The sequence below is a fragment of the Notamacropus eugenii genome, chromosome 6 (assembly GCF_028372415.1).
Source record: "Notamacropus eugenii isolate mMacEug1 chromosome 6, mMacEug1.pri_v2, whole genome shotgun sequence".
Taxonomy (NCBI): Eukaryota; Metazoa; Chordata; class Mammalia; order Diprotodontia; family Macropodidae; genus Notamacropus; species Notamacropus eugenii.
The window spans coordinates 44,625,606-44,638,319 of NC_092877.1; the positions used below are offsets into that span (position 1 = coordinate 44,625,606).

General features: G+C 41.5%; 1 protein-coding gene across 1 annotated transcript; it reads right to left on the minus strand.

The window, feature by feature from the left end:
- CYB5R2 (cytochrome b5 reductase 2) lies at positions 1-12,714 on the minus strand. The gene is made up of 9 exons (XM_072619713.1): positions 12,436-12,714; positions 11,310-11,456; positions 9,925-9,997; positions 6,426-6,532; positions 4,321-4,450; positions 3,710-3,793; positions 3,060-3,145; positions 1,446-1,545; positions 1-534 (listed from the first exon to the last, which is right to left on the minus strand). Exons 1-9 carry the CDS (start codon positions 12,454-12,456, stop codon positions 362-364), a joined length of 921 nt encoding a protein of 306 aa, XP_072475814.1. The 5' UTR covers positions 12,457-12,714; the 3' UTR covers positions 1-361.

Genomic DNA, 12,714 nt, shown 5'->3' on the forward strand with positions numbered 1-12,714 from the left:
TTTTATTTTGCACCAATTTTATTTCACTAAAGTATTAAGCCAAATGCTGTTCTGCAAATCAATTACAATAACTTGTTCGGATCTAACATGAACAGCATACTACTGAATCCCTTGGGCACAGCTCCTCAGGCTTTGGTCCCTGACCTAGGAACTTAGGAACACACAGAAATCTCAGACAAGATAACAAGGCAGGAAGAAGTTTTGTGTATGTTTTTAAATTTTGCAACTCATTCTGAAAGTCATTTAGAAAACTACTTATTTTAACATTTTAAAAACCATAGTATTTTAGAACAGGCTTTGAACAAGCCATTCTGAAGTTCAATACAAAAAGTACCAAGATACACTTGCTAATAGGAATTTGTTAGTAGGCAAAAGTCTTGTCTTGAGAATAGCCCAGTTTTTCCAAATTGGGTTGACAGGCAAACTGAATCATTGGAGGAGGACCACACATCAAAATGACAGTATCATCTCCTGGTGGAGGAAGATGATCCTTGATCATGTCTGCATTAATGAATCCCGAGCTATACTTCCAATCTGAAATGGCATCAGAAGAAACAGTGGTAAGTTTAATTAGACATTATCTTAAAAACCTAGGGTTCTATCAAAGTGATTCAAACCCTTCCTGGAGGAAGTATCACCCAGCCAACAGTCTGAGACTTCTTAGTGCCACCAATAACCCCCTGCCAATAACACATTATTGACTATTCCTCAGGAGATTTCCTTAAAGCTTCTGAAGCCAGATCTGTCTTTAATGTGAAGCTAATTGTTGAGAGTGTACTGCTTTGCTCTCTCACTTAAATCTGATTCCCTTGTGTGTCATGGCATCACCTCCCTGATATCATGGTCCTCTTTGAGAACGAAGGACAAACAACACCCCACATGGCCATTCAGTCCATCAGTAAGCCTGGAAAAATGCCCAGGAAGCAACGTTAAGCCAGTAAGTGTTGTTTGCATTTTGCATCACATTCCTGCCCTCAGTGGCAGCAGACTGGCACTGATCACAGAAGTGTTGGTGAACCAGCCTGTCCCGTGTTTTGAAGTGCTTTTCCTACTTTACCCTATAAGAAATACTCCCATTTCACCCTGCCAAGGTAACTTTAGAATATAAGACACAGATAGGAGGCAATGATTAAAGACTAAACCTGTTACATCCTGCTAAGTGACGATACTGAGCCAAAGCTCTGTAAAGTAGGTCAAAAGCCAGTTCTGACCTGGGAAAACTTAAACCTATAGGGCCTGAGAGAGGAAAAACAGTAACTATGGTGAGAAGAGACAGAGGGAAGTGAAAGGATCATTTAGAGGTGGGAGGGACCTTAGTAATCAGTGAATCCACACCCCTTATTTTCTCGACAGGGAAGGTAGGATCAGAGCAGAACTGGAACCCAACATCTGGGACCAGTGCTACTCTCTCTACTTGTAGCACACGGGAAGCACATGAGGATTACCATTGGGAGGCCTGTCCAGAGTGTACCACAGACTGAACTGGTTTGGATGGTTCTTCACCACCTCTTCCAGTTCTGTTCTCAGGAGGATATCTTCCTCAGTCTAGAAGGAAAAAAAGATACACACTGAGGAAATGTCACAAGTCTTTTTCCTGGACTTTGCTCTTTACACCAACAGTGTGTCAAAACCAAATACTGACCACAGTCAGCCCCGAATAGACATAGGCACATCCTCATTATCTATGTGGAAAGATCAAATGACTCATGAGGATCCATATTTCAAATGAGAAAAATCAAATAAAGCTTTAGCAGGTATTGTGAAAGCCTTGGGGGAACTGAAAGAATGTAGAACAGAAGGTGATGTGGGGAAAGAGTTGGGAGAAGGAAAGCTGAGTAAACCACAGAAGCTGGAACACAATCTGAGAAAACGAGATAAAACTCGGTGGGCTCAGAGATACTGTCATATCCCCCAGGACCTGGAGGAACGGACAGTGTGACAGGGGTAGGGGAGAAAGGGACACACGGACAGGTCTTGAAGTTCTTTAGTATTCGATGAATCAACAAGCATTTACTGAGCAACACTAGTGTGCCAGGTCCTACTGGATGCTGGGGATATAGAGAAAGGCAAAAACACAGTAAAGTATAAGAAGATTAGGAAGGCACCAAGTTGTTAGAGGTTTTGGAAGCCAAACAGGATTTTAGAGTTGACCCTAGGTAGAATCATGAGAGTGTATTAAATAATGGGGTAGCATGGTCACATTTACCACTTGGGAGGATGACTTGGCAACTAAATGAAAGATGTGACTGAAGTGGAGAGACCAATCAGGAAGTGAATAGTTTAAATTTGAGGTGATCTGAGTTTGAGATGCCTATAAGACATGTAGTTTAAGGTGTACAAGAAGCAGTGGGTAATGTCCAACCTCAAGAGGGCTAGATGGATAGATGTGAGAATTCCCTGCATAAATAATTTCGCCACCTAATGCTAACGTAATCACTAAAGGAGGTAAGCTAAAGAGGACGACCACGGCAGAGACCTAAGGGGGTATCCATGGTTAAGGAGTGTGACCTGGATGAAGAAGCAGTAAAAGAGAATGAGAAGGAGCAATAAAACTGTTGAGAGAAGCAGGAGAAAGTGTTACAAACACCTAGATAGGAGAGAGAGAATCCAAAAGCACACAGTTAACAATGTCAAAAGCAGCAGAGAGGTCAAGGAGGATGAGGACTGAGCAAAAGCCACTAGATCTGGCCAACATGTCATTGCTGATTTGGGACAAACATTTCATCACATGATTAGGTCAGAAATCAGTATGCAGAGGACTTAGAATTAAGGGAGTAGCAAGGAAGTGGAGGCACCAATTGTAAGCAGCTGCATTTTGTACATTTTGTGCAAAAAGCTATTTTTATGTATTGTGTGCCATGTGACTCCATTTTGCACAAAGTAGCTCCTCTCCAATGTTTGTTGAATGACTGAAGATAATAGCCCCTAAACTAAAACACCTTCAAACAGAAATTTCAAAGCATAGAGTCTAGTAAAGAAAGGTAAATCCTGTCCTAAAGTCTAATGTTCATGACTTCCAAGGGCAGGGAGAATAAACAGAGAATGAACTGTTACCTAACCTGATTAGCAAAGATAAGGGAGCACTTGGTACCATCTTCAGGGTCCTTGGTGATGTGCCGAATCAGCTGTAGCATTGGTGTTATTCCTAGAACATATCCGAGAAAATATTTTCTTTCATTTTCTGGATTCAATGAGGTCAGTATCTGGATGGGTTCCATTCAGATACCCAAACATGAGGAAGCTGGGGCCCCTGAATGCTCTGTACATCATCTATTAGCCTTCATTCACACCCTTCCTTCTAAGCTTAGAGGTGTGAAGAATCCACTGAGTTCAGTTTTGTTTGGATGCAAAGAACAAGTCAGATTCTTCTCCTTTTCTCAGGTACAATTTCAGAATAGGGAGCAGTGACATGGGTGGGCCCACTCAGGCTGCCCCTCTGAATAAATACATGACAGCAGCTGTCACACCTTCAGGAAAGGCTGTGCTGCCAAAATGGAGGAGCACTTCAGGCTTATCACTTAAATTCAGACCCTGAACTCCAAGTCTTTGTCAAGTTCAGTGATTCAGGGAACAAACCTCAAACCTGGATGTCCATGTGAGTCAAGGAGATCTACAGTCAGATATATGCTTGTCCTTCCAGATGCAGATCTCAAAACACTGAGTTAGAAATGCTCTCTGTAGCACCATGCCACCCCCAGTAAAGTCTTACCTGTCCCACCAGCAATCATTCCCAAATTCTTGGCAAATTTCATCTTAGGTTCACTCTTCTTATCTGGTTTGATTGCCAGCTTACCTGCAAAAAATGATAAGTGACACTACTTTCCAAACTTTCCTCAGAGTATCTCAGAGAATATACTTCCTTTTCTCACTGCCCGGGAAGAGTAAACTCATAAAGAGATGGATTATTCCCAATTAAATGGGAAAGGAGGAAACCCACAGCCTCTCTCACCTGCCCATATTAGGGAGCATGATAGCGCATGAGCAGGGAATAAGAAAGGTCTTCTCTGACTACAACAAACACATCACAACCATGTTAAGAAGTAAATACAAAATCTTCCAGTAATTACAATATCGAGCACAAAATCAGTCATGCATACAGTGGGCATACATTATGTATTTGTTGAATGAAGGGAATAAATAGAATATTTTGCATGAAGTGACAATCTTGGGCACTCCAATACAAAGTTAAGTTATCTCAATTGTCTGAAAAGTATTTTTTTTTTAGGATGATGAAAATGTCTTAGAACGTGCTCCATCTTTTTCCCACCCAAAATATCTTGGAAAAGGAAAGGATTTTTCTTTGGGCATGAGCAAGAGTACCTGGTCCATTATAAGTCAAAAGTCCGTTTGGCCCTCGAAAATCAATGGTATCCCCTATCTTCATGTTATCCAAGTACTGAGACATCTTTCCCCCATCAGGAAACTTTGGGTGCACATTTTTGTAGTAAATCTGGAAAACAAGGCCTTGATCGTTCTCACAGTCTCCAAATAACTTTAATGGTCACAGCAATTATAATAACTCTATTATGATATTTACTAATAGAAATACTGCCCAAATAATTCAGTCTATTAAAGACTTTGGTATATGCTAGTATAGTTTTACAAGCCAATCTTAGGTCATTTAACTATTAGATAAGACTTGTATTGCTCAACAATAAATAGGGAAAAAGTTCATGACCAAGTAAGTGATAGAGAGGATCTAAAAAGATAAAATGGAGCAAGTTTTATTACATAAAGTTTTTGCACAAATAAAACTGGTGGTTAACGTTGGATACTAAGAAAACAAAGCTGGGCAAAAATTTTAGATCAAGTTTTACATGCTAAAGGTCTCATATGTTTAAGATATTTAAGGAATTGACTCAAATTTATAGGAACAACACCCACCCTCCAGTAGATAAATGGTCAAAGGATATGAAAAGAAAGTTTTCAAAAGAAAAAAATTAAAGCTATTAACAATTGTATGAAAAAATGTTCCAAATAACTAAACATTAGAGAAAAGCAAATTAAAACAACTCAGTGATTCCACTTCACACCCATGAGACTGACAAAGATGTCAAAAATGAGAAATGACAGCTGTTGTCTGGGAAACCAGCACACTAATGCTCTGCTGAGAGAGCTATTAATTGGTCTAACCAATATGTAAAGCAATATGGAATTATGCTCAAAATCACTGAAATGATTGATTTAGAGACATCACTACTAAGGTTACTCCAAAAAGATCAGAGAAAGAGGAAATGGGCTCAAGTGTACAACAATACTTATAGCAGTTTTTTTTATTATAGCAAAGAATTGGAACCTTATAGTATATGAATACAATATTACTGTGACCTACGGAAATGACAAAAGAGATGGCTTCAGAGAATCCTGGGAAGATCTGCATGAATTAATGCAGGCTGAAATAAGCAGAATCACAAAAAAACAATTTATACTATAATAATATTGTAAAGACAAAAGGCTGTGTAAGCCTTAAGAACTCTAATCAATGCAATGACCAACTATGATCCCAGACCTCCTGACAAGAGGTAAAGGACTCGATGCAAAAGAAGACATTCATTTCTGGACGTGGTCAATATGGGAAGTTGTTTTGCTTGACTATAGATCTTTGTTACAAGAGTTTTGTTTCTCTTTTTTCTTTCTCTTTCCAGTAGGGGGTGGGAGGGGAAAGATAAAGTGAACATTGGGAAAAGAAAAAGAAAGTCACTGAAGTGTTTGTTTTTAATTAAATTGCTTTCAATTAATAAAACTTGATTTTTTTCTCCCACTCCACCCTCAACTGAAAAAAAGAAAAAGAAAAATCACTGTAACTAATATGCTCAGTCAAATAAAATAAATTCCCATATTGTCCGCTTTCAAAAATTATGTTTCGTTCTGCAACTGTGAGTCCATCACCTCTAGGCAACAGGCAGCCTGCTTTGTCACTGACTCCTGCACTGATTGGAGTTCCTAAGTCTTCGCTGAAGCGTTTGTGCAAAAAGCAAGCACAAATAAGCAGAACACCTTTGGAAATTACATTTTGAATTTGTTATAAATTTTTTTTTGGAACAATTTGGATTAAGTGACTTGCCTGTGATCATATAACCAGTAAGTATCTGAGGTTGTATTTGAATTCAGATCCTTATGCCTCCAGGGTCATCGCTCTACCTCTTATGCCACCTAGCTGCCCCAGTTTTGCATATGTATATACATACATATACATACACGTATTCAGATGATTTCTAGATTCTGAATGATGGCATGCTTAGGCAAAGAAGAGTTATTAAATGGTCTCAGGTACTTCTTGTATCTTTCAGGACACCCTCATGATTTGTATGAAGCAGGTAAATAATGTTACAGTTGTGTATCACTGTCAGGTCCGCCAAGATATAGCATTTTAGACTTCTCATGCCTTTTCACACTTAGACTAAAATGGAACCATGTGCATTTACCTTAATAATAAGGTCTACATAGCCTTTTACTTCATCACTAGAAACAGGAGTATAGGCCCGGATCACCAGATTGCCATTGACTTTGGCAGAGAGATAAACATGTTGACCTAAAGAAGGAGAAAAATAAAAAGTGAGTTTTATGGAGAATTCTCCTTTTTTTCCTTTTTAAAATGAACATGAACACAAATATTCAGGAAAAACTCCAAAGAAAAATCTGTTTTAGAATTCATAGAAAGGTAAAAGGTATTTTACAGAATCAAAGAATGTCAACTTTGGAAGGGATCTCAAAGGCCATCTTTCCCCAATTTTTAATATGTATATTTTTTGGTGAAGCAATTGAGGTTAAGTGACTTGCCCAGGGTCACACAGATAGTAAATGTCAAGAATTTGAGCCTTAAGCCCTCTTGACTCCAGGGTTGGTACTCTATCCACTGAGCCACCCAGCTGCCCCAACCCGAGTTATATTTTAACAAGAATTCTACCTATAACATTTCTAACAAGTGAGCAACTAGATTCTCCTTGAGGAGTTCCAGGGAGGGGAAACCCACTCCCTCCTAAGGTAACCCATTCCACTGACTATTAGGAAGATTTTCCTTACAGCAAGCCAAAATCTGTCCTTTTGCAAATTCTACCCCAGGACTCTTAGTTCTGCCCTCTGAAGTCAAGGAGAATAAGACTTATCTATAACTTCTAACAATTTCCCTGCTAAAAAGATAAAACTATTCACTAAAATGAAATTCTCTTTTCTTCCAACAAATTAATTCTGCTATTTGTCTCACATTTGGCATTTCAGTACCATAGACTGAGGTTCCTGCTGTACTACTCTCTAGCTGTATAACCTGGAACAAGCACATCCCTTCTCAGAGCCTTAGTTTCTTTCTCTGTAAATTAAAATGCAAGCTGATGATCTCCACAAGATCCCTTTCAGATCTCTGTCTTTGTGTAAACAGACATGTACAAGATTCTAAAGCCCCATGGATCAATGTCCTGGAAGTCAGAAGATCTCAAAGTCCAACCCCAGCTTTGTTCTTTGATAATCATGTCAGGTCAAATCAGTTCAACTCTACAAACAGCAGTTTCCTCATCTGTGAAATGGAGATAATCATCCTATCCATGGCTATTTTGAGAATCAAATAAGATATAGCTATGAAAATCCATTTTAATACAACAAATATCTATCAAGTACCCACTATGTGCAAGGTCATCTTAATCTCAAAGCACTGTTTCAAACGTTAGGTTTTAGCTATTTACCATGGCCAATATAGAACCAGCTTGTGTTGGAGAATATGTGATACACGTTTGCATCATCCATAGCCATCATGGAACCTGTAACCTCATCATGCATGCTGGCGAATCCATATGTTCTGGTTGTGACTGTCACAGAATATGTGACTCAGTGTCTGAACTCCCTACCTTCAACCTCAAACTATTCCTAAGCCTGATTTAAGATTTTCTAACACATTTCCTGACTCCCCCTCCCCATTAAGTCTCTGTACTTTGAATAGTTACTAGCATCAAACTATAATAACTAGTCATATAAACTAAGTTTTCCCCAGACCCAACCAAAACAACCTGATCCAGAGATCCTTACAGCTCTGCAGTTGCAATACAGAAAGCTCTCAGAAGTCTTGGCTTTGAGCCCTCCTAATCAGTGGGAGCTGATAGGAGGCAATAATTGGGAATCTGGCCAATGTCAGGGTATAATCCATCACTCAACCTAGGTAAAGTCTTTTCCTGCCCTCATTACAAAACAAGGGTGATAAAGATCAGAACTGAGATCTACCAGCTGTGTGAGCAGCTTGCATAACCAAGACCTTATCTGGGTCTCTGAAGATTCTGGAAAGGCCTTGGAGTCCTGGCTGTTCTTCTCCTAGTATTCAACATGTGTGTTCAATATAGAATGTAGTTTTTTCTCCTTAAACCAATTCTTAATTATTCTGCTAATTACACAAGCTTTTCCCATGCCTTCTGGTTCTCTGCTGGCCTTGCTTCTGCACATTTCAGTGCCCCTTAGTTCCAACACCAAAAGAGGACAGAACATGTCACATCCTTTGGTTCCTGGAAGACAGCAGCTCTAAAAAGAATTAAGGATACAGAGGAGTGGAACCACAGAGCAGAATAAAGTCTAGAGAATGTGTTTGGATGAAATCAATCAATGAAACTCATTCAATTCTATTCACTGAATTAAGGGATGGATCTCAATTAATTGCCCTCCCCCCAAAAAGCTGTGGATAAATAAAGCCATAAGTTTCAATTGTGGTGGCTCCTTCCTGCTCTCCCCATTCCTTCTGGCCTTTTCCTACCCTCACTCACACTCATACACTTCTTCTATCACAACCAGATATGCTTAAAAATCATTATCCCATCTAGATGATGCTTTGCCATTTTTTACAAAGCACTTTCACATCTATTATCTTGTTTGATTCTCAAGACTCTGGGAGGCCAGCAGGACATTATATTCCCATTTTACATGTAAGGAAACTCAAGTCCAGAGAAAGGAAGTGACTTGCCTCCTACCACATGGCTATTAAGTAGCAGTTAGGACTATACTCCAGGCCACCAGGCACTGAGGCAATCTGGAACTGTAGGGAAGGGTGAGGGAGGTAAAAATTCTCCCTCTGATATTTACTGGCTGTGTGACCATGGGTAAGTAACTTAAATTTTCAGAGCCTTGATTTTATCATGTGAAAAATAGGGATAACAATAGCTGTATCTACTTCAGGGTTGAAAACGGGGCTCATATGAGAATGCATATAAAGCACTTTAGAAACTTGAAAGTGCTAAATAAAGATCAGTTATTACTGTTAGCACTATGCTACCCTGCTTCTGATAAAATATTTTCACATCAACCTATGAACAAAAATTAGAAACGGATTATGACGAGGGAAAGTGTCTTATGGTAGACTAGAAGTCAGGAGATCGAGGTTTGGTGATCACAGTGCCACTGATTCACTGGTGTGACCCTGCACAAATCATTTCTCAAACTCTGAACCTCTGTTCTCTCATTTGTAAAACAAGGGGAGACAAACAGAAATTTGCAGAAAAAAATACCACCACCACTCACATAACCCATTGAAAACTAAATCCAAATTACTTGGATAACCCAATGTTATAGAATATCTGAGCTGCCCTTTCCTTCTGTTAACAAGTAGTTAACACTTGCTATTTGTGCAGTCTTTCTATCCCAAGGGTGCTATGAGAACCATATTAAATCAAATACTTGAAAGCACTGGGCTTGAAGGTAGAGGACCTGGATTAGAATTCTGACTGCTATCAACTTCTCATGTAATCCTGGGCAAGAAAAATTTCTCTGAGTCTGAGTTTTCTTCTGAGAAAACAAGAGAGTTGAACTGGATGATTTTTAAGGTGACTTTTGGCTGTATTCCTATGCGTTGACAAATAAAGCACCACAGAGAGTGCATGAAGCTTTGCATATGGTAGACTTAATAAATGTTGAATTATAGGAATAAGACATTACCAGTGTTATCATTATTATTACCTATAGGGAGCCCTAAAATGTGATCTGACGTAGGAAGTCCAAACCGGAACCTCTTGGTATCATGGCTGATTTCCTAATGAAACAGAAAATATAAGAATACTCATCATTCTCAGGGTTTATTGTGCCCTACATGCCAGTACAGTATATGGTACTGGACTATAAATAAGCACTAAAGGAAAGTTCCATTGGCCTTCAGAAAGTATATATTTCCTTCCCTTTGTATATGTGGGGAAAGTTACCTGGCAGGTAGTTATGCAAACCTGTCAGAGGATCAACTTCCTTCCTAGCCAACCAAAGAAGAAAATGTCACTATCAGGCTCCTGCATCTTCAGAATGTCTGACCCAGCGTTTTAAATGAACTCATCACAATGAACATCCTTATACGGATGATTTAAGATTGTGATTATAAGTATATCTAAGGGCTATTGCATCCTAAGGATTGTAGAGACCAAGCAGAGAAATCATTGTTGAAGCGAGGAGAGAAATCATGTTTGCTGCCTCACTCCACAAGCAATTCAATCCTCTGGTAGACAGGGCTGCCTTAGAATTATGAGGAAACAAGAAATTAAGTAGACATAAGCCCTAGAACACAAATTAGTACACTGCCTAGAGCCAAAAGGAGTAAGATAAGAAGTGAATTCTTAAGAAGTGAAAATTCATTCTCCAGCCCTGGTCCCAGTTCTGATACAATCTTGAAATTTAAAGAAAGGAGGGAAATTCTGTCATCTTTCATAAGTGACAAAAACTCCTCCTTATTGTAAGTGAGCAAAAATTCAAAGGGTACTAGATATCTTTTAGACCAGAGGTTCTTAACCTTTTATGTATCATGAAGCCTTCTGGCAATCTTATGCATAAAATGAAATACATAGGATCACAAAGAAAATCAATCATACTGAAATAATTATCAAAATATTTTTTAAAACCCCACATTTCAGGATACCAGGTTAAGAAAGCCTGTCCTCTAAATATAAATCCCCCTTTCCCAGCTTTGGGCCATGGTGCCTCCTTCAAATATAGAGAAACCTTTATCCTAGGATGCAGAGGGGGCAGAAGGGTGGAAGTTTTGATGATTACAGGTTGGGTTCAAAGAAGTTCATGTTCTCAGGAAAATAATGGAAACTAACAACCAGATTTCCCCTCATCAGCGGACAGCTTCTTTTCCCAAACAACAAAATTACAGAATTTAAGAGTTGAAGGGACTTCAGTGGCCATATAGTTTGATTCATAAACAAAAAGAATCCCCTCTATGACAGTCAACAAATATTCTCTATTTTCAGAGCTCCCATGGACTAGCCAGATAAACAGCTAAGAACTCCAACAACCCTCCCTTTCCAGATGTCAGAGGGAACCAAATTTGCTTGGTTTCAGGGAACACAAAAGGTTACCTGTTTATCGATCAGGGGCAGTGGGTATTTTGTATCTGGATTCAGCAACGTAATAAGGTCTTTCTTCTTTGGGGATCCCATGTTCTTTAAAGACAGTAGTAATACGGATGCACCAATGACCAAAATCGCAATCAAAAGCGAAGCATCCTACATAAATACAACAATGGCAGATCAGATATATACCGCGCAATCTCCAAACCCAAGATATAAAAGAAGTTTGTCTGTGCCTAAATGGGAACAAGCTGGCACGACGTTTTTAATAAATATTAAACGGTACCAAAAACATGCTGCAGGAATACTTGTTTCTTCTAAAACGATAATTCTAGTGACACTGAGTTTACAGGGACGAGTCAGGGTTAGGATCAGCAGTCGATACAGGCGCCTATCTATGGCACAAGCATTTAGCGAAGCGCATTTCACTTTACTTTTCTTCTGCAAACGCACGTTTTGAATGAAAAACATTCCCACGCACAGTCCACTGGCGTTTACGTTGTGATACCATGTCACCCAAGGGTTAGCTGTCAGCCCCTGTGTACAGCCCACAGCGGTCTCCCTGGGGCACCGGTGCTGCCCGGAGAGCTCTTCCAGGAATGCTGGAGAAGCAGGACGGCGGGCAAAGGGACGGGTCTAACCTCTCGGACCTCCAAGTCCGCGGAGCCCGCGGCGTGCCCGCCAGACCTGGGTCTCGAGCCACGCCTCCCACGACAGGTGAGAAAGCCCAAGCTCAAAGGTCTTCAGCGAAGCCACGGGCACGCGGCGGCCCCACGGCCTCCCGCCTGGGCCCCGCGGCCTGCCCCCCGCCCCTGCGGGGCTCGCTCCCCATCACTGCCCGCCCTCCCCGCGCAAAGGTGGGACCCTCTCGGGGTCAGGATAGGTCTGCCCAGAGGCTCAGGCGACGGGAGGGCGGAGAGCAGAGGCTGGAGCCTGGTGGGGGGGGGGGGGGGCGCCGTCGCCTCGGCCCTTCATCCCCGCGGCTCCCCGAGAGCGAGCCCGGCATCGGGGAGGCCCCGGCGTGGGAAGGGAAGGCAGGGCTCAGGCCACGCGCGACCCCGTCCCGGCGCCCTCTCGGACGAGGATGGAAGCGTGGGGCCCACGGGCGGACACGCGGCGGAGCAGCAGGTTTTACCAGGCCGGACGAGGAATCCATGACGGCAGCGGCTCGGGACACACCGACGGCTCGACCAAAGGACACCCAGACTGACCGAGCGGCGGACTCCGCGCCGGGACAGAAGTGTGGAGCTGCTGTGGACTCCGACCCCGCCCCCTTGGCTCTCACACTCTGAGGCCGAGGCTTGGGGCCCCGCCCCTCAACTCTAGGCCCCGCCCCCGCCCCGCCTCACCCCTTAGCTCCCTAATGGCGTGACCGCGTCCCACCCTTCTCAGCTCTCGGACTCCTCCCCCTTTT

Coding starts and splice junctions, on each gene's coding strand:
- CYB5R2 (XM_072619713.1), bottom strand. CDS start 12,456: ATGGATTCCTCGTCCGGCCTG. Junction 11,457..12,435: donor TGGATTCCTCGTCCGGCCTG/GTAAAACCTGCT, acceptor GTATTTATGTAG/GATGCTTCGCTTTTGATTGC. Junction 535..1,445: donor TCTGGACAGGCCTCCCAATG/GTAATCCTCATG, acceptor ATGCCATTTCAG/ATTGGAAGTATAGCTCGGGA.